Source organism: Pseudorasbora parva, chromosome 6 (assembly GCF_024679245.1).
Source record: "Pseudorasbora parva isolate DD20220531a chromosome 6, ASM2467924v1, whole genome shotgun sequence".
In the NCBI taxonomy this organism is placed as follows: domain Eukaryota; kingdom Metazoa; phylum Chordata; class Actinopteri; order Cypriniformes; family Gobionidae; genus Pseudorasbora; species Pseudorasbora parva.
Genome location: NC_090177.1, coordinates 36,483,872 through 36,504,785, shown reverse-complemented (window position 1 = coordinate 36,504,785; position 20,914 = coordinate 36,483,872). Strand labels below are relative to the sequence as shown.

The 20,914-nt window shown below is 39.4% G+C and overlaps 1 protein-coding gene across 1 annotated transcript in view; it reads left to right on the top strand.

The window, feature by feature from the left end:
• Positions 1–4,658: 4,658 nt before the first annotated feature.
• LOC137079521 (cadherin-like protein 26) overlaps positions 4,659–20,914 on the top strand; it is a 32,755-nt gene continuing 16,499 nt past the window's right edge. Inside the window, exons 1-10 of the mRNA XM_067447473.1 lie at positions 4,659–4,710; positions 8,684–8,800; positions 8,933–9,088; positions 9,195–9,339; positions 14,801–14,973; positions 15,121–15,252; positions 15,370–15,552; positions 15,963–16,282; positions 16,391–16,533; positions 20,568–20,792. Of these exons, the coding sequence (XP_067303574.1) occupies positions 4,675–4,710; positions 8,684–8,800; positions 8,933–9,088; positions 9,195–9,339; positions 14,801–14,973; positions 15,121–15,252; positions 15,370–15,552; positions 15,963–16,282; positions 16,391–16,533; positions 20,568–20,792 (1,630 nt within the window). The 5' untranslated portion in view covers positions 4,659–4,674. The remainder of the gene's footprint in view (positions 4,711–8,683; positions 8,801–8,932; positions 9,089–9,194; positions 9,340–14,800; positions 14,974–15,120; positions 15,253–15,369; positions 15,553–15,962; positions 16,283–16,390; positions 16,534–20,567; positions 20,793–20,914) is intronic.

The following is a 20,914-nucleotide window of genomic DNA, read 5'->3' as shown; positions in this document are numbered from 1 at the left end:
CACATAGACGAGGCCGCAGGGCCACACGGTCTGTTAGACCACATAGACGAGGCCGCAGGGCCACATGATCAGTTAGATCACATAGACAAGGCCGCAGGGCCACACGGTCAGTTAGACCACATAGACAAGGCCGTAAGGCTACACGGTCAGTTAGACCACATAGACAAGGCCGTAAGGCCACACGGTCAGTTAGACCACAGAGACAAGGCCGCAGGGCCGCACCACCACCAGTATTTGTAAAGAGAATTACCTGAACCATTACTGGAGCGCTTGCTGAGCTTCGAGGATGATTTTAGAATCTGGTCTTATGTAAGACTCGAATGCAGAAGAAGACCATCTGCCCAGGATCTTGATGGCTGCGGTGAAAATGCCCCGTTCGGCTGCTGAAGTGGCTGCCCCAATCCTGAAGGAATGACCGGTGTACTGGGAGGGAGGTAGGCTACAACTTTTGAGGACAGAAACTAGGTGATTCCTAAACCAGCCTTTAGAAAGGGGTGCTCCGTTAAGTAGGATAAATAGAGGGGAATTATCTGAGGACCTTTGACGAACTTTAAGAAATTTAAGCATGGATGAGAAGGGGCAGAAATTGTTGCCAATTTTAGAAATTGTTAGTGTGACTCCAGAACCTTCAGAATCTGTTTTAGAGTGCTTGAGAAACAGCGTAAAGAATTTAGGTGAAAAGCGTAAATCAGAGAAGGAAAGACCGTAGGCAGGATTGAAATGATTGGCTGCTGAAGTAAATTCCCCCGGACGCATGAACCTGTAGAAAGCAGTTAGAAACACCGCTTCTAGTAAAATATTGTTATATGTGCAAAATAGCCCGTTGCGGATGGAAGTAATTAATCTTTGCAATAAGGGTAAAGTGAAAGGCAACCGTTTGTCTGGAGAAATACTAGTGGATTTAGTAATGCCTTTAAGCAAAAGCCGGATGGAAGTAGCAGAGAAAAGACTTGGAAAATCGGGATTAAAATATTTGGCATAAAACTGAATTCCTGCAAGTAATCTCCGAATTGAAGCAGGTTTAAGATTCCGTTGTTCGAAATTAAAGGTAAGAAAGGAGCAGACAGTTGAAATCAGAATGGGAAATATAGGGATCTGAAAGGAAAAGCAGAACATTAAAAAAGAAGACCAAGAAGAAGTGTAAGCTTTATAGGTAGAAGGAGCTACTCCTTTAGACATATAATGTCTGGCTGATCTGACCAAGTCGTCTAATTTAACATTGCTGCTGATTGGGGCGGGCAAGGTGTGGGATCCATGCTGGCTGAAGGGCAAAGCCGTCTGAAAACGAAAACGGGATAGAGCATCAGCAATGACGTTAGAGTGTCCGGGTATGTGAACCGCTTTAATGATAAAATTATGGACGACTGATAGCCAGATTAGGCGTCTAACGAAAGGCATGATCGTTGAGCAAGATGATCTGCCTTTATTGATGATGGCGACGACGGCTTCGTTATCACAGAACATCATGATACGTTTCCTTGACCATTTTGGACCCCAAATTACGCTGGCTATGACTATAGGATAAAGCTTGTGGAGCGCGGAAGAAACGGAGCCAGGGCTATACGCGGGAAATGCGATTGGCCATTTCTCTGCGAACCATTGTCCTTGAAAGAATCCCCCAAATCCAATGGATGGTGCAGCGTCGGTAAAAAGGTGTAGGTCTGTAGATGATTCAAACGCATCGTTATAAAAAAAAGAAATACCGTTCCAATCGTTTAATAACTGAGTCCAAAATTTTATATCGGACATGCATCCTTCGTCTAAATGAAGCGAATCGCTTAGGTTAGGCGTAGAATGAGCCAATGTTAGCAAACGAGAAATGAAAGCCCTTCCTTGCGGAATTATACTCATGGCAAAATTGAGGTGACCGAGTATGGAAAGTATGTCACGTTTCGAAACGACACGTAATGAGGAAAAACTTTCCAAAAAGGATCTGATCCTTGCGAGCTTTTCTTGAGGAAGGGAAGCTTGCATTTTTACCGTATCGAGAGAAATGCCTAGAAATTCAAGCAAAGTTGAGGGACCCGTTGTTTTTTCCGCGGAGAGAGGCACGCCGACGTCATGAAATACCTGTTTAAGTATGTCTAGGATGGAAGATTGAGAATTAGGAAAATCAATCAGCAAAAAATCATCAAGTAAATGCAGAACAAAAGGAAGCTTACAGACATTCAGCAGGATCCAGCACAGAGCCTCCGAAAGACTGTTGAATATGTGGGGGCTACTTCTACACCCGAATGTGAGCCTTACAGCAAAATAAAACTTAGAATTCCATTTGACTCCAAAAAGATGCCAGTCAGAAGGGTGGATTGGCATGGTTTTGAAAGCGTCTGTGATGTCGGCCTTAGCTAACCAGGCTCCTTGGCCAGCTAACTTGATTAACTGGATGGCGTTGTCAACCGAGGCATAGTGTAGAGAGAAAGGAGTTAAAGGAATGCATTCATTAACGCTTGCTATGTTGGGTGAATGAGGAGAAGACATATCGAAAATGAGACGTTTTTTGCCAGAATATTTGCGCGTTGCAATGCCGATAGAATTAACCCGAAAGGGAGAGAAAGGAGGAGAAGAAAAAAGGCAGATGACATATCCTTTATTGACTTCTTTTTCTAGTAGTGCTGCAACCACGTCGGGTTCATTTCTGGCTGACTGAAAATTTTTTGCAACGAAAGAGCCAGAAAGGTGTGAAAGAACTCCTACCCGAAACCCTTGAGACAAGCCAGTGATTAAATAATCCACAAAAACCGGATCGGGGTGAGAAAAAAGGTAATTTGAAAGGTTAGGGATGTTGATAGGAGTAGATAGGTGACTATTCAGAATTTTCTCTGATTGTGGGCTTTCCCTAAGGCTGCAGGTTTGTACCGGCGTGGGCAGACGGATTTCGGGTGTGGATCCTTGCAAGAACTACAGATGTGAAGAAATTTACAGTTAGGGTATACACAAACAGATTCATTGAAACGAGAACAAATAGGAAAACCATTGAAATTTGTGGTATGGCGACCTCTGCTGTCCGAAGAGGGCCTTACTTTTTCAGCACTATGGACAGCAGCCGGGTCTTTGTTTCCAAATGCTTTGGGGCAAAGTGCGGCCGAATGCCCGTGAGCGCTGCAAATAGCGCATGCCAAGATTTTTTGGCCGCCGAAATGACGGATGAGCAGTTCCGTGTCTGTAACTGACCAGTCAATCCTTGAATTGAAGAGTGCGATAAATGACGCGGATTTAGCGGAAAGTGACTTGTGGTACTCGTAAAACAACGTGCCTCCGTATCGTTGGCTGAAATCCGCAATCATAGATAAGTAGAGATCTAGCTCTTCCCTTCTCTCTGGAAAACTTTGGCACAAAATGTCTCTGTAAATGCCGAACGCAATAACGAATTCACCAAATGAAAGATTGCGTTGCAGACGAGGATCGGAGGTTTTAAGAAACACTGCCACGTCCCCACAATCCACCATCTTTCTGTCGGCAGCAGGTGAAGGGAGTAGTAAAGAAGCCAGATTAACATCCTTACCTTGGATGATGTTATTTCTTAGGTGAGGAGACACAGTTACGGCAGCTGCCGAAACGAAACGCCTACCGAAATTTTGAGCGGGAGCCGCTGTAGAGAGGTTGAAGATTGGAGAAGATAGTGGTGCCTGAACGTCTTGGAAAGGCGTCTGAATCGAGTGTAGAGGAGTAGGCATGGTAGAAGATGTGGAAGGCTCGTTCGAGGGGTTACTTGATCCGAAGGAGAAGGAATGCAGCTGCGGAATCGCCGATGAAGTCGTGGCCGGGTCTGAGCTGAGATTGTGGTGTGAGAAACGATGTTCGAACGCCGACATCTTGGACTCCAATCCTTTAACTGTTTGAGCGAGGCTTTGGACAGCAGAAAGGAGCTGATCATTCGTGTTTGATGGTTCGGCTCTTTGTGGAGAAGATGGTAGCCGAGCAGGTATTGCTGATCTTTTTTCTGGGTGAGGTGAAGATGATTTAGCGGACCTTTTCTTTCCGGTTGGTTTGGGTTGGGCTGCCGAAGTTGAGGCTTTTGAAGCGATGGACACTAATGGAATACCAAAAGTGTTCTGGGCCAGGAGGTATAGATCTTCTCTGGAGAGGCCTTGACTAACCGGTATGCCGGCTTCCTCGAGAGCTTTAATTATATCCTCAGATGACCTGTGGGCCCATGGAGAGGTACGGCTCTGAATCAGAGAGCTGCGACGTGCAGCAGGAGGAGAAGGTGAGACGAAGTCATCGTCAGAGTCAGAGTAGTCGCAGACGAATTGCGTGTCTTTAGACATTGTCGGCAAGTGACGCGTGCAACTGAATTGGAGCGTCAGCATCTGCGAACTCAAACATGAGTAAGTACCGATCTTTTATACCCGAGTATTAGAATGTGATTGGATAGATAGAAGTTAAAGTGACGTAACAATTAAGTCTTCCTGGCAGAACTTATGCTAAAGCTTTCATATATATATATATATATATATATATATATATATATATATATATATATATATATATATATATATATATATATATTTGAAATATACTAAAATAACACTGACCCAGTTCTTGCACACCCAGATTTGAATATCCCCTCCCCTCTAGCCTCGGCTATATTTGGAGCCTGAAATACTATTTCTCAATGAGAAAGAGGGAAGCTCAGACTCAGTCACACTGGACTGCTTTACGATCTGCTTCAACATGAAGACCCTTCCTGTCAGTTTGCTCCTGGTGCTGGTAAGTTAAAGACCTGCGTCATGTGATACAGCTAGAGCCGTACAGGTGGTCAGTCAGGATTATGTTTCTCTTCTCATATGAACGTCTTTGAGATCATGACAAATTAACATAACCATGCATTTTAAGAATTGTTTGCATTACTCATGCTTTAAGATTTAATCCCAAATATGCTTATTAAAAACCATTGAAAAATGATGTGACTTTAGTCAAATGTGCATTAGTGATATATAATTACTATATATTCTATATCTGTAGAGTTGTGAGGTTAAGTTTTCATGTCACTTCACATGTTTGGCATTAAGGGATTTTTTTATTTGCAAGTTGTGCAAATATGTCCTCAAGCATTGTTAGAAGTGGAAACACAACAGTAAATGTTTGTTTTGATACTGTTAATGCTAGCCAAAAATACAAATAAAAGCGCGGGTGGGGGGGGGGGGGGGAGAGAAAACATGAGTGTGTGTGTGTTTTCTTTTTTATATAAAAATAATATAATATATAGTAAGAAAATATCTTTATGGAACATAGTCTTTACTTAATATCCTAATGATTTTTGGCATAAAAGAATATTAATAATTTTGACCCATGTATTGTTGTCTACTGCCACACATACACCCGTGCCACTTATGACTAGTTTTGTGGTTCAGGGACACAAATATGTCTGCCAGACTAAATGAATGCTTTAGAAAGTTCATAGTGATTATAAATTAATCTATATGAATTTTGCCTTTTATTACTAATTTTCTGAAGAGGCATTTTTCAGGGGAAAGAACATTGTAGTTCAATGTTTGTTTCTTAAGGCTTTTAAACAGTTTCAAACCAATACATTTTTGGGCAATAACCACATTTATAGCTGAGCAAGTCTATATCACCACTCTATTAATAATCACACTGACCTACACTTACTACTAAAAATAAAATCACCTGCATTAAAAAAAAAAAAAACATACTTTCCAGTGCTCTAAGGACTTCTCAACTTTCACATTTACATAATGTGATACAGGAGTTATACAAAACCCTAAAACGTTTCCCTTTTGAAGTACAGTTTTGCGCTCACCCCTCACCATTTTCACTAAAAAAATAACATTTTTAAAAATTTAAAAAAAGATTGTATGATGCTGTTCACTTTATTTAAGCAATTCATCTCTATTTAACACCATTATATCAGGTTTTTGGTTCAAATGTAATTGCTTCAGGTTATATTGACTTAAAACCGTTACTCTTTGACATAACTTGTTTTTATTTTCAAATTTTGTTTCAGTCAGGTGACCCAAACAAACAGGATTTTCACTTCATGCTTTGCTAAGAGGCTGAATTCGGAGAGTAAATGTTTAGATAAAGTGCTATTTTATGCATTTTTATCAAGATGGGGAGACTTTTTAATGTTTAATGTTCAGTTATGTTGGTATTTAAAAGTTTGTGTTATGTTAGTGTTTTTGGAGGTTACCATTGTGGTGAAGTGTAGCGCATGTGCTTGGGGTGAGGACCTGCTAATATCAATTAACTAATAAAAACAACTACTTTGGGCATTCCATGTGTGTAATAAAACCATCTTCTGGCTAGCCAATACGATTTTGTAAAAGATTTTCTTGTAAAATAACATTTGTAAATTAGTAATAAAACTGGATTACTTGATTACTAGATTAAGTGAACATAATAGTTTTGGACAAAATTAATAATGTTAACCTGATTTAACTAAATGGCATCGAATTAACCTTACGTAAAAAAACTTGTAAAAAACAATGTTCATTAAATTCGACATAAACCAGGTGTAACCTTTTGACATAAAGACATTAAGTAAATCCAACACAATTTTTTGAGTGTTGTTTTCCTTTAGCGAAAACACAAATATTTTATAGTGCATGTGGCATTAAATTAACATCATGCACAGAAATTATCAAAGACACAATCACACTGTAAAATGATTTGTTGGCTTACCTTAAAGTGTTGCTTTAAAAGTTAATTTAAACCAAAAACTAAAACTTTTAGTGTATACAAAGAAACAAATTAGTTTATTCAACAGAAACTTGTCAAAAGGTATGATAAATTATGAAAAAGTATATACTTTTTCATAATTTATCGTAACTTTTCACAAGTTTCTGTTGATATGAGGTTTGTATTAACATTAATGAATATGATCTAGTTAAAACTGTTTTGAAATTAAATTAATATTCAGGGATTGACTTGATAGGTAGTGCAGAATCTATTCAGGGCCAACTTTTGAGTTTGGGGTGAGAATTATTGAGGTTTGGGGGTTGTAAAAAACATTGTGTATTGTGATTGTCAAAACATATAACTGAGTTTCATTAAGTTTAGTGACAACATGTTCAAAAGTCAAAGTCAGTTTTATTGTCAGTTCTGCCACATGTACAGTACATACATACAGAGAGAATTGAAATTACGTTACTCTCAGGCTCTACATACAGTTTAATTATATGTAAATAGAAACTAGAAATATGTTAATAAAAAAATAATAATAATGTAGGGCAGATGAGCTTATACAGTATGTTAAAATGATAAAGTGCACAGAAGAGTCTTTTGACAAAGAGGAATCCCACAAAGAGATAGATTCCAGACAATGCTGGAGAGGTAGTGATCAGTCCAATGCTGCACAAAGTGACTGCTATTGGAAACATGTTAGGCAGCCTATAGTTTTTATTAGTGCTTCACAAGCTTGTGATTTGATTCAGATCTGGATTCAGTGTTGATTCATTAGGGTAAATATCAGTAGCTAAAAATACATTTTTTTTTCAAGAAAAAAAAAAAAAGTAAACTATGCTGTAAACATATGGGAGCCGTGTTAGCTGGTATTATTAACAACTCAATTTAATAGGCTAATAACTTTTTAATAATTTTTAATGATTTGAGTAAAATATAATAGGCATATATTTAGCTAGAGAGAAAGTTGAAACTTTGTTTCATATTATAGTAACCTGCCCAGTTGTCTTACTGCGTGAGAAAATGTATGTGTGGCGTGTCTGAATGCGTGAGAGTTGGCAGCCCTGGTTTTATTGGTGTCTTTCCGCGGTTGAATAAACTGATTGAGCGATTAAATTAGACAAGATTCATTTCAGTAAGTTGCATTTAGGTGTTTTTGCAACTATTGGCACTTCTGACCAAAAAAAAAAAAAACCACACCCTTTGAACCATCACAGTCATACATCACAGGCATACATAAGCCACGTTTCAACCGCAGGAACTTTACCCAGGAACCAGGGACTTTGGGTGGTACTCGGTGTGTTTAGACCGCAGGAACCAGGGTCTAAATGAAGTTCCGGGTAAATATTTCCCCCTCCAAACGGCCCTGCTCGCGAGGTAGTACTTTTTCAAAGTTCAGGAACTTTCGAGGGCGGGATTTGGGCGCTGAATTTTTGATACAATCCCTTATTAATTTTTGAACTGACACAATACTAAATACAATTAAAAATCATTTTTTATTGTATCTGAGGCACTGAGTTTTACATTCAATTACATTAATGATGTTATTAAATAAATCAGACAATGCACTAGCAATTATTAATAATATCCCAGCAGTTCGTGGTATTGAAACAAAATACAGAATCCTCTAAGTCTGAGACAGAGACAAGACCGAGTACACATGGTTGAGATTGTGACAAGACCAAGACCTTTAAAACATGGTCTTAAGACCGGTCTCATGTACTACAACACTACCTTTTACTGCCGAGGCCGTTCTTCTTCTCCTCCATTCTTACTTCCCTCAGTCACTACCCACTACCCTTGGGTTTTGTTTATGTTTTATTATGTGTGTGTGCAGCAGTCGTCTCTGAGGGGTGATCAACTTTTACTTTCGTTTTGTTGTTTGTTGATTTTATTGATTGATTAAAGACTTTAAACATGCGCCGGGTCCCGCCTCCTCCTTACCATAACAGCTGAAATTGCTACATTCCGGAATTGGCATAACCCTTTATAACATACCTTTCATAACTTTACTAATGGTGACTTTGTTTTAACTCAGTTTGCCTGGACCGTGTGTGTGTGGGCTGACAGTGGAAGACAGAAGCGCTCATGGATCATTGAATCTTTTAATATTGAGGAAGAAAACCCTGGTCCATTTCCATATATACTGGGCAAGGTGAGCAGCATTAGAAACAGTTACTTATGTCATTCTATTGGAATAACTGGAATAATTGTGTACATATGTGTAAAAGTACTGGATTATCATAATCATGTGACCACTTCAGTGTGCATGTTGTTTGTTTTTCAGATTGAAATTGAAAGGTCTTATTTAGTAAAATTACAGCTAAAGGGTCAGGGTGTGGATAAAGAGCCTATGGGTCTTCTCAAGATGGATCATAAAGGTTATATTTCAGTACATAGAAAGGTGGATTATGAAAATACACTAGGTATTAAAGTTCTCAATGTAAGTACTCCCTGAAAAACAAACTACCCTTTGCATAATAACATTTAAATTCAGTTAAATGCACTGCAAAGACTTGTATATTGACATTCACTGGACTCAATTACAGTTGACATTTGAAGCAGTAAAGAATTCAAATAATGCAGTGGATACACGGCTCGGGGTTCAGATCCATATATTGGACATAAATGATAATGCCCCAAGTTTTCAGAAGTCAGTCTATGAAGTGACTGTGGATGAGGCACATGCTCAAGGTAACCAATAATGTTTGCACTCCACTCATTTATTTACGAAATTGTAAAAGTAAATTATTAGTTCACCAATAACACATTTTTTTTACTGACCCTAATGTCATTGCAGTATTTTCCCCCTCATAACACAGAAGCAAACATTTAGAATTATTAGAATTGTTACATAACTCTTTTTTTTTCTATTAAACCAATGTTCAAATTCATTAGAGGTGTTGTAACATGGTTATTACAATATATAAGAAGACTATTTTCAATTGATAGACAACTTATTTTGGTCAGTTTCTCACACACAGCTATTGAATTACTTTAGAAAAAATTTAATAAAGACACAAGATGTATAAACTACTGTCAAGATGTATAAACTACTGATTTTTTGCAGGATTAATGAAACTTTTTGAATAATTGAAAATAATAAATAATAAAAATAAAATTGGTCACACTTTATATTAGGTATATTTAACTTTTATATATAATGTTAGTTCATAGTAGTTAAAGGCACTTAAATGACGAGTATGTAAGATTGTTGCCAAAACTGGTACTGCAATCACTTTCAAATGACTCTAGAGCGGTGTAGAGCCCTGACTCGAGGTTGCCAGATAGGCTTTAGGATCAGCAGGAACGTTTGTAGATCTCCAGCTGTGGTGCAGATCTGGCAACCCGGATGCCCAAACACTACCGACTTCGTGATTGGTCAAAAGGTGGAGGGTTGAGCTTCAGGCCAAAACACAACATGTCAACATCAACATCAGCTGAGGGCTGCAACAACAACTTTTAAATGAGAATATCCTGTTGGACTACTGCTGTCAGTGATATAAGTATTTGAAATGAACATGATTTCTTAATGTCTAGTGACATATCAGGGCCATTTTATGATTCATTGAAATACATTTTTTACATACAGTTCCTTTAAAGGTGCCCTAGAATGAAAAATTGAATTAACCTTGCCATGGCGAAATAATAAGAGTTCAGTACATGGACATCACATACTGTGAGTCTCAAACACAATTGCCTCCTACTTCTTATGTAAATCTTGTGAATCCAAAACTCCACGGAAAAAAAAGTGCTTCTCAACAAAAACCCAACCGGAACACAAGCTGGGGATCATTAATATGCACGCCCCCAACATTTGCATCTGTCCAAACATGTGCATTTTCAGGCGGAAATAGAGCGAATCATCAAAACAAGCTGCTCGCATGGACACACTTCATGTTCAGGCTGTTCAGGAGACTTTTCTACCCTTCCCACAGATAAAAAATGTCAAAAGTCATGGTTGATGTTTATAATCCGATACCACAACAATTTAATTATCTATTTCGAACTTAATTTAGTATCAATTCATATGTAGTACTATATAGCTTACTGTACATAATAGGGGAAAAATAGTTTGTCTTAGCACTATTTTAAATGTTTCATGGGTCAAATTAAATGTGCTCGCATTCATTAATATTCACTTGTGTGTGCTTATATAAGTATCATTATTCATTAAAAATATTAGGATACTAAGTCCTAATATGATGCATAAGTTATAAACGTTTTAAAATTTCACATTTAAAGAAATCTAGTGTTTAATCATATCTAAATATTTATTCAAATGGAAGACTGTTTTTGAGCAACTAGATTAGATATATGTAGATTTATTAAAGAGCCATAAGGCAACTATAATGGCATTACAAATTAACATTATTATTATTTTATAAGCAACAAAATAACTAATTTGCCTCTTTAAATTGGAATTCTATATTTCAACCTTAATTACTACACAAATTGAAATATAAATAATAAAAATATAAGAAGAAATATATTTTAAGAGGTCATTAATTGACTATAATTATTGCAAAAATAGTATTTTAGTAGCCTACCAAAAGATCTCTTCAAAATATTCAATAAACATTATTGAACTAAAATATAGAACACTTATTTAATTGAAAAATAGTTATGGTGTATGGTCACAATTGACCATCGATATGAGTATGAGTGTGACCAATTAGTAAGGAATACCTGAGGGCTAAATACAAGAATAAAATTAATGTATGCTACATCTATATCACTCTCCATAATAAAACGATCCTGTAATTATGGCTGACTTAATAATCAATGGACACCACTAAGCTGTACTGTTTAACAAAACTGGCTGCAAACATCTGTATAGTGTAAACTGTTGTGTATCCGCTTAAGCCATTCAAATGCATTGACAAAGCGCTAGAAGTATTGAGCGCTCCATGTACCACGTGACTGCACGCGCGCCGGGAGATGAGAGCATGTTGCAACTCCGCTTTTCAGCGCCTCTGGCTTTAACATTAGCCAAAACGCTATTTATTGTTTGAATTTAGAATTAAAACGTAATAATGATAACAAAAAAAGTTATAGGCCTAGCTTTGTTTAATATAAAAAGCAGGTTTGCCAATTTGGCGTGAGATTAAGCTGGGCAGCGTGAGAGCGTGACACCGAGCCTGAAAGCGTGTGTGTCACGCCAAATGCGTGAGAGTTGGCAACCCTGCCAAACATGTGCATTGTCAGGAGGAACTGATTAGCTGAATCATCAAAACAAGCTGCTCGCATGGACACACGTTCAAGCTGTTCAGGAGACTTTTCTACCCTTCCCACAGATCAAAAATGTCAAAAGTCATGGTAATGTTTATAATCCGATACCACAACAATTTAATTCAAGATAGTTTGTTTGTTCGGCCCATTTCAGCGTCTTAAACTGAAGAAAGGGGACACTGTATTCCTGCAAGCAGTAAGTAGCGATTTTATCCACTTATTGACTAGCTGTTTAAACAATTTATGATTAAATTGAAAGTTTCTTAGAGAGACCGCATTGTCTAGATAACGCAAGATGCTAGTACAGTAACAATAGGAAACTCCAAGTACCATACAAAACTAAATAGTGTGTCTAATGACAAAGGTTGATATTATTTTGTATTACAAAATACAACTGTAGATATTTTGCTTAGATCGTTCACTCGATCCTCCTAGCAAACACCTTTTCCACCATATAGGCCTAAGTTAAAACGATAGTCATTTGACAAGGCTATTCATTTTGTAAAAAAATAAGTTATTTATTTATGTTTTTGAGAACTGTAGTATGGTGTTTCCTATGATGTTTTTGCCTATTTGTATTTCAGATTAGGCTACATCACAGTCACTGCGTAACCTTAGCCTACATTGTGACTAACATTATATAAACATGCAATATCGTTGACGAAAAAAGACAAGTCTAAAATGTAGACTGAACGACACTTTAAGCAGAACATCTCAAATGGAGATTGCTGAAATGCAGCTTACTTGTTTATTGGTGTTTTCGGTTCACCGGCGCGCGAGAGAGAGCTCGCGTGCATATGGTTGCCAGATTGGACATGTTTAGGTAAAAACCGGAGAGTATACGGGTTTCTTTTCACAGAAAAGCTCTGTTTGGGGGATTTAATCTGGCAACCGCACGAACGCAAGCTCTTTCTCGCGCACGGATGATCTAAAAACACCAAATAAACAAGTAAGCCGCATTTTATCAATCTCCATTTGAGATGTTCTGCTTAAAGTTTCATTTAGTCGGTCTGTGTTGTGTCAGGACGGTCAGGCAGGACTCACGAGCTGCTTCACTGAACTACTGTGAGCTGCTGAAATAAGCCAATCAGAGCAGAGCTCAACATTAATATCCATAATCCTTCCAAATAAGGCAAAAACAGAGCATTACATCCTAGGGACAAGTTATGGGTTGTAAATGTAAAAAAACTGTATCGGGACAATTTTTTCCCTTAAATAGGCCACATACCCTCTATGTAGATATCCGAGAACAATTTAACATATTGTTTCAAATCATTCTAGGGCACCTTTAATATAAAGTGGGGCCGAAAACATATTTCGTGTGAAATAACCATAGACTTAAAAAAAAAAAAAAAAAAAAAATGGACATAGTGTCCGTGATGTCACCCATAGGATTCTGAAGAGCTGTTCTGAAGTGTAAAGTAGAGATGAGCCGTCGCCATCTTGGCAGCGCGTCACGCCCGGATAACAGAAAATGAGCAAAATGAAGGATGTGGGCAGAGCTGGGGTTATGCGATGACTAAGCGCATGGGCGTCGGAAGCAAATAAAAAGTGGGTGGGTCAGTAGGGCAAAATATGATAGGTGGGGAAATTGTTTTGCGGGGGGTCTTGGGGTTCTCCCCCAGAAAAAAAAAAAGATTTTATAGATGTGATTTCCTGCATTATGGTGCGTTTTAGGCCATATCCCCCTATACCAAAAAAGACCTCAAACCAGTCAATACCAATAGTCTAATAAAAAGGCTATATTCATTTAACTGCCATAGACATCAACAGTTTCACAGATAAATGATAATAAAAAAGTTGCATGTTTTTTATGCTCCGTGTCCAGACAGAAAAAGTGCCGTTTACTAAACGATTGATTGAGACAGACAAAATTACAGAAATCACTGAATCATTTACTGAGGCTATAGAGTAGGGGTAAGACGCATGGCATTAAGTTTTGACGCAAATCGCGAGCATATGTTCGAATCCGCCTTTTGCCACACTCGCTTTCCCCATCACATATCAGATCGGAAAGGTATTTATTTTCAATAAAAAAAATAGAAAATATTAGAAAAGGGGAAATAAAGCGTTTAACATGTGTTTAATAATAAGTTTCTTAATAAGTTTCTCGGTTAAGGGGTAGTCAAGGTAAGCAGACATGTGCTGAATTAGAGACGATAAAAGTGAGTGGGTCCAATATCATTGGTCTTAAAAAGTGGGTGGGTCTTGTCCCACCCACACACAATGGTTCCTAACCGACATCAGACAAACGGCAATCAACCCCTCACTCAAAGTGGCCACGCCCTTAATTATTTAGAACTGTAAAGCTTTATATAATGTAAACAAATGAGTTATAAAAAATTCCCCCCTCCCCACAGTTTTTTTTATACGGCAAAATTAACCATATAGACCAAAACCACCATTTGCACCAGGGTGTAAACATTTTTTTTGTTTGTTTGTTTTTTTCTGCTGCAAAGTTTTAAACATGGGGCTCAATGAGTTTGTGCTCCCCTTCCGGAACCTGTACCTAGTGGCCAGTCGAGGAATTGCAGTTTAAGTCACATCTGTATTGGCTTCAACAGAAACTGGGGGAGGTTGCCACTTGGTCGTCCATAACTGTTTATTGTGCCGCTTTCTTCTTCGCACGATAATGAAATTGATCGCTACGACACACCTATCATAAGCCTAGAAATAACAAATGGTTAGTAAACAGATTCTGTAATACAACCCCTAAGGGTCACCAAGGGCTTGCTATAATTAATGCTAATGTATATACTTTTGTATTCCGTTATAATAATAACAGCATTAATGTTAATAAAACAACATAAGGGTGAATAAAAAAGAAGGACTGGTTGAGGTATTCTTAAATATTGAATAAATGCTTTGAGAGTGAAGAAATTACTTTACATTCATGTAACACTTTTCTTAATATTTGTTCTAGGTAAAGAAGTACTGACAATACTGGCACATGATGAAGATGATTCAAGTACCGACAATGGAAAATTTGTCTTCACAATCAAGTCTGTAATACCAAACACAGATAATGTTGAATTTTATATTCAGCAGCACCAAGAATCTGGAACAGTTTATTTTAGGGGGTGTTTGGACTACGAGGTATGAAATATTTTCATTCATTGGTAATAATGAACTATTTTTGTACCTTTACCTGTTATTCCATTCAGACAGCATGCATTGCTTTTAGTGCTTTATAAACATTTCTCTATTCTCACATAATATATCTTCTAAATTAATCTTTTTCAGAAAGCTCAGAAATATACAATCCTGGTTGAAGCAAAGGACAAAGGAGAAAAGATACAGCTCTCAAGTACAAGTACACTGATAATCAATATTTCAGATGGTAACAACAATCTTCCAGAGATCTCTGGCAGAAAAGTAGGTTTCATATTGGACTGGAAGTTTTAATGCTTGTGATATATTATCTTTTACTTTAATAGCAAGTTAAACATATTCCCCAATAAAACCCAACCAAATATTTGACTTGTGTTTCAGGGACCTGGGAAGGTCAAGGAGAGAGAAACTGGAATTGAAGTTCTGCGACTGCAAGTAACAGACAAAGACACCCGTGGTTCAGAAGCATGGAGAGACAAATACACTATCCACGGAGATAAAAAGGAGCAGTTCAAAATTGAAACAGACCCTGTTACAAACGAGGGGATTTTAACAGTTGTTAAGGTAGGCTGATGGTTGATGCTTTATTGTGTAAGCCAACCTGCCCAAAGTTTGAGCCAGTATTACTGGTTTGGGCTGGTTATGCAAAGTTGCTAGGTTTTGACAACAAAACCCACCCAATTGCAACTCAAAACTCGTCCAAAACAAGCTCAATCCCATTTTTGTTTGCTGGGGGTGGAGGATTCCCTGGTAAAAAATGCATTCTGATGTAAAACATATGTTTTTTTCCAATGTTTTTTTTTTCTAAAATTAGATTTTCCGTGGCTAAATAATTTGCAGTGAAATGCAAAATAATTACGTTGTTCTGGGATAGGAGCTATTTTGACATAGAAAAGATACAAAAATATGTATGCATACATTCATGTTGACACTCCTAAACTCTTTTGATTTTTTGTCTCATTCCAAACACCCAGCAAATGGATTACGAGGAGCAAACATACCAAAATCTAACCATCAGTGTCCAGAACGAAATTCCTTACTTTTCATGTCAGGTCAAAAAGCAAGTACAGAATGACATGTGGGAGCTCAAAAAAATACCCCAAAGCGCTGGCATGAGTGTTGCACACCTCTATAATACCACTTCAGTGACCATTTTTGTTGAAGATGCCAAGGACCCTCCGGTATTTATACCCCCTGTTAAAGACGTTACTGTAATGGAGAACATAGCGAAAGGAACAAGTCTTACAACCTTCACCGCTGAAGACATGGATGGAAGCCATATAAACACATTTAAGTAAGAGAGAATAATATTATGTGTAAGACTAATGCCACTGTAGTTTATTGGAGGAACAGGATCATATAAACAAAGGTGAATTCATCTGGTGCTTCTTTTGATTCTCAGATTTGTTAAAGGTGAAGATATTGATGGATGGATAACTGTAGATGCAAAGACTGGACAAGTCTCCACAAATAAAATTCTGGACAGAGAGTCGCCATTTGTGATTAACAACACCTATAGAGCAACCCTATATGGCGTGGATGATGGTAAGATGGTGGTTTTTAAAGAAATTGGTACTTTTATTCAGCAAGGATGCATTCAATTGATCAAAAGTTACAGTAAAGACATTTATGTTACAAAAGATTTTTATCGCAAACAAATTTACTTCTTTGGAATATTTCATGAAAGAATCCTGAAAAGATGTATTTATTAAGCAGCACAGCTGTTTGCAACATTGATAATAATAAGAAATGTTTCTTGAGCATCATATCATATTAAAATGATTACTTAAGGATCATGTGACTGAAGACTGGAGTAATGATGCTGAAATTCAGCTTTGCAATATTATTTCACTACTGCATTTACTGTATTTCTGATAGAATAAATGTGGTGAGCATAACAGACCTAAGTAATAATCTTATTGACTACAAACTTTTGAATAGTAGTGTACTTACTATATAACTATATACCTCTCTCTCTCTCTCTCTCTCTCTCTCTCTCTCTCTCTCTCTCTCTCTCTCTCTCTCTCTCTCTCTCTCTCTCTCTCTCTCTCTCTCTCTCTCTAAAATTAGAGAACAATTTAGAAACATTAGATTTCTACCAAGGTACCAAAATACCAAGGTACTTCAACAAAAACCTTTATTTTGTCAAAAACACTGTGATCAAAATTAGAGAACAATAACCAATGCAGAACAAAAACAAACAAACATTACAACTAAAATGTGATGCTTACAGCAGTCATACATTAGTAGGAGGTATAGAGGCCCTTGCTTTAAATGAGCTCGGCACATCTGCGGCCACAGGACATCACTAGATAATCACACTGCTTCGGTGTGATCTTGACCACACTTCTTCCAGTCTCTTCCACAGTTCGGTTAACTGTAGTGGGTTTCTTAGCCATAACTTTGTCGCCAATGATTTTACATAGATGTTCAATGGGGTTTAGATCAGACTCTGGGCTGGCCTATTTCATTATTTCAATGTTCTCATTTTCAAGGAACTGCTTTACCTGTTTTGCAGTGTGATCGGTGGCATTGTCTTGCATAAAAATTGCGGGGTGATTGGGAGATGCTCGCAGTGAAGGAACCACATGTTGCAGAAGGAGGTTCTGATAAACAGGTTCTGAGGTTCTGCCATGTAGCTGTATAATAGGAGGCTTGGGGGACCTCGCGGACAGCGAACAAGAGAGTTTCTAGCCATTTGTCCCAATTTTTGGCGTCTTAGTGAACAAATTTACGAATCATTGTTTTCAACGTGCGATTAAATCTTTCTAAGTCTGTTTCTGGGTGATAGACGCTGGTCCGAATAGATTTAATTCCCAATAATTTGTAAAGTTTGTGGATTGTCCGTGACATGAACGCCGTGCCTTGATCGGTGAGAATCTCTTTCGGGATTCCCATCCGGGAGATTAGGGAGAACAGTGCACTCGCAACACTTTTCGCCGAAATGTTACGCAGTGGCACTGCCTCGGGATATCGTGTTGCATAATCCACTAGGACTAATGCAAAGCGATGTCCGCGGGCTGACCGCTCTAATGGCCCGATGAGGTCCATACCAATTCTTTCAAAGGGGACCTGCATCAATGGGAGGGGGCACAATGGTGCTTTTGGTTGGGCCGGTGGGTTTACCAACTGACATTCATGACAAGACGCACACCACCGGCGTACATTTTCGTGAATGCCCGGCCAAAAGAATTGGGCCATGAGGCGGTTTAGTGTCGCTGTTTGCCCTAAATGCCCGGCTATAGGATTGTGATGAGCCGCCTGGAAAAGCATTTCCCGACGGCTTTTAGGAATTAACAACTGGGTTGTAGTCTGTTTTGTCTGGGCATCTTGGGTCACCCGATACAACCTGTCCTTTAGCAGAGTAAAATTAGGAAAGGTGAGCGGTTGATCAGGACGGAGGGGATGGCCGTCGATGGCACAGACCTGATTGAACGCATTTTTTAGTGTTTCATCCTGGGACTGTTCCTTGGGAAAGTCATCGCGTTCCGAAAACACTGGCGTTTCCGGAGCCCTCGGTTCCCCCGGATCAGTGCCCAGTGGTCTCGGTTCCACCTCCCCCGCCTGCGCTACCGCCACCTTCCCTTTCTCTTTTTTCCCCCAAGAGGCATCCACACACAAACATCCCAATAATTTTTTAAAACCTGGCTGCTGGTTAACGGCCACCTCAACTCTATGTTTTTGACCCCTGAATAGAAAATCCATCGGGACTAAAGGGTATTCTCTTTCCGATCTCCACCGTGGAGCCGGCCGGGGCGTCAGCGTACTGCGTGACCTGGGTAGAGGGACAGGTTTAGAGAGAGAGGAGGGGGAAGAAGAAGAAGAAGAAGAAGAGAGAGAGAGAGAGAGAGAGAGAGAGAGAGAGAGAGAGAGAGAGAGAGAGAGAGAGAGAAGCTGATGATAGGGTTTCGCCGACCCCTCGGCACGCCACCATTTCGTCCTCCGCCAGCTGGATGGCCTGGTCTAGCGACGCTGGGCGGTGGCACTGGACCCATTGAGCAGTCCTCCTCGGCAGCCTTGCCACAAACTGCTCCAGTGCCACACGATCGATGATGTCCTTGACGTCACTCCCAGCAGCCATCAACCACTTGCGGCAGGAGTCCCGGAGCTGGTGCGCGAAGACGCCGACCGAACTCGCCCAAGGTTAGCGTCCGGAACCGTTGCCGGTGTTGTTCCAGAGTCCGGCCGACCCTCTGGAGGTTCGCGCGCTTTAGGTCGTCGTAGACCAGGAGATTCTGGACTGGCAGTTGGTGGGCGGTTACTTGTGCCTCTCCGGACAGTAGAGACAGTAACCGCATTGGCCAGTCCATTTTGGGCCATTCCCGATTCCCGGCCGCCCGCTCAAACAGCTCCAGGAATGCCTCAGAGTCATCCTCCAGACCCATCTTGGCTAAAGTCATTGGGGCGGCCGAGTCGATGGTCTGTCTCTGGGGAACGGCCCGAACCTCCCGGTCCATCCAGCTCGAGAACAGCTCGCGGTCTTCATGCTGGGCCGTGAGGAGAGCTTCGAACCTTTTCTGTTGTTCCTGCCAGCAGGACCTGGTGGTGCTCTTGGTGAAGACCCGCGAGCGATTGGACAATGTCCTCAAGTGGCATCCTCGGCGGAGTTTGCATGGTGGCGGCTCTCTTCTTCCTTCCCGGGCACCAGTGTAGTAAAGTTCGTTATGTAAGGAAGGAAGAAGACAGGGGTCGGCTTTGACTGGGAGTTTTTTTATTCAGTCTTTTCAAAAATAAAACAAACACACGTGTGTGTGATAACTCAGTTTCTCCATTATATGGATTGCTCCTTCACAGTTCAGACACTCCGTGTCAGACTCTCAATCTCTCTGTTGTGTATACGAAGTCCCAGTCCAACTCTCTCTCGGCTCTCTCCCGGCCGCGGCTTAAATGCGCTCTCACCCTGCCAATTACTGCAATCAGAAACAGGTGTTAGTCATCTGTGCTTGACCTACTTACCTGCCGCTCCACTCTGAGCTCTCTCTCCTGCTGCAGACCTCGCAGAACCACAACCCCTTCGCCACAATGGTCTTAAACTTTTGACTGATGAACGGCCTGTTTGAGTTTAAGTGCAGTTTTCAATAAACTGCTACTCTCTATTTTTTGTCTCATGCTCCTGTTTCTTCTTTTGGCATTTTAAAGCAGTACTTACAACACGGTTATGATCCACAAGTGCGAAATGTGTAAAATTTGCAATGCATCCCCTGGTCTTAAGATTTTGTTCAGGAGTGTATATATATTCTTAAGTATACCTGGACAAAGAAGTTATTTTATTTTATTTAACAAATTATGAGAAATGCACACATTTTTCTAGTGAAAATTGCATGTAAAAATGAGCTGTGTAGTTAGTCTTGTGTAACCAGAGATAGGATAATGGCATAAAGTTGCAGGACATTCTGTAGAAGTCAATATCAGAAATGTTAGGGTGATACAACTGTCCTCTTATCATAAGGAATAAAGAAATAAGCCTAATTAAAAAAAAAACTTAAAAAAAACGTAACCGTCATGAATGATAATGAATGACATTATCATGTTTTATACTCCAACTGAATTTCTGTTTACTCCACGTCTCTGATTGGCAGGATTCCCACCGCTGACAGGCACTGGAACTCTATTTATTCACCTGATTGATCAAAATGATAACTTACCAACACTGAAAGTGAATGCAGTAAACATGTGCTGGGATACAGAGCCCACAAAGGCCAACATCAGAGCTGAAGACCTGGACCTTCCTCCATACAGTTCTCCTTTCTACTATGAGCTTTTGGGAAATGTTGAGGACAAATGGAAAGTTGAACCAGCCTATGGTAATGCCTCCTTATACTTCACTCATCCCCGTCCACACTACACTATTCATCACTAAATATCCTGTTACATCTTAAAAACAGTTATGAACACTGTTTTATGTTGACCTCTTAGATCACTAAGA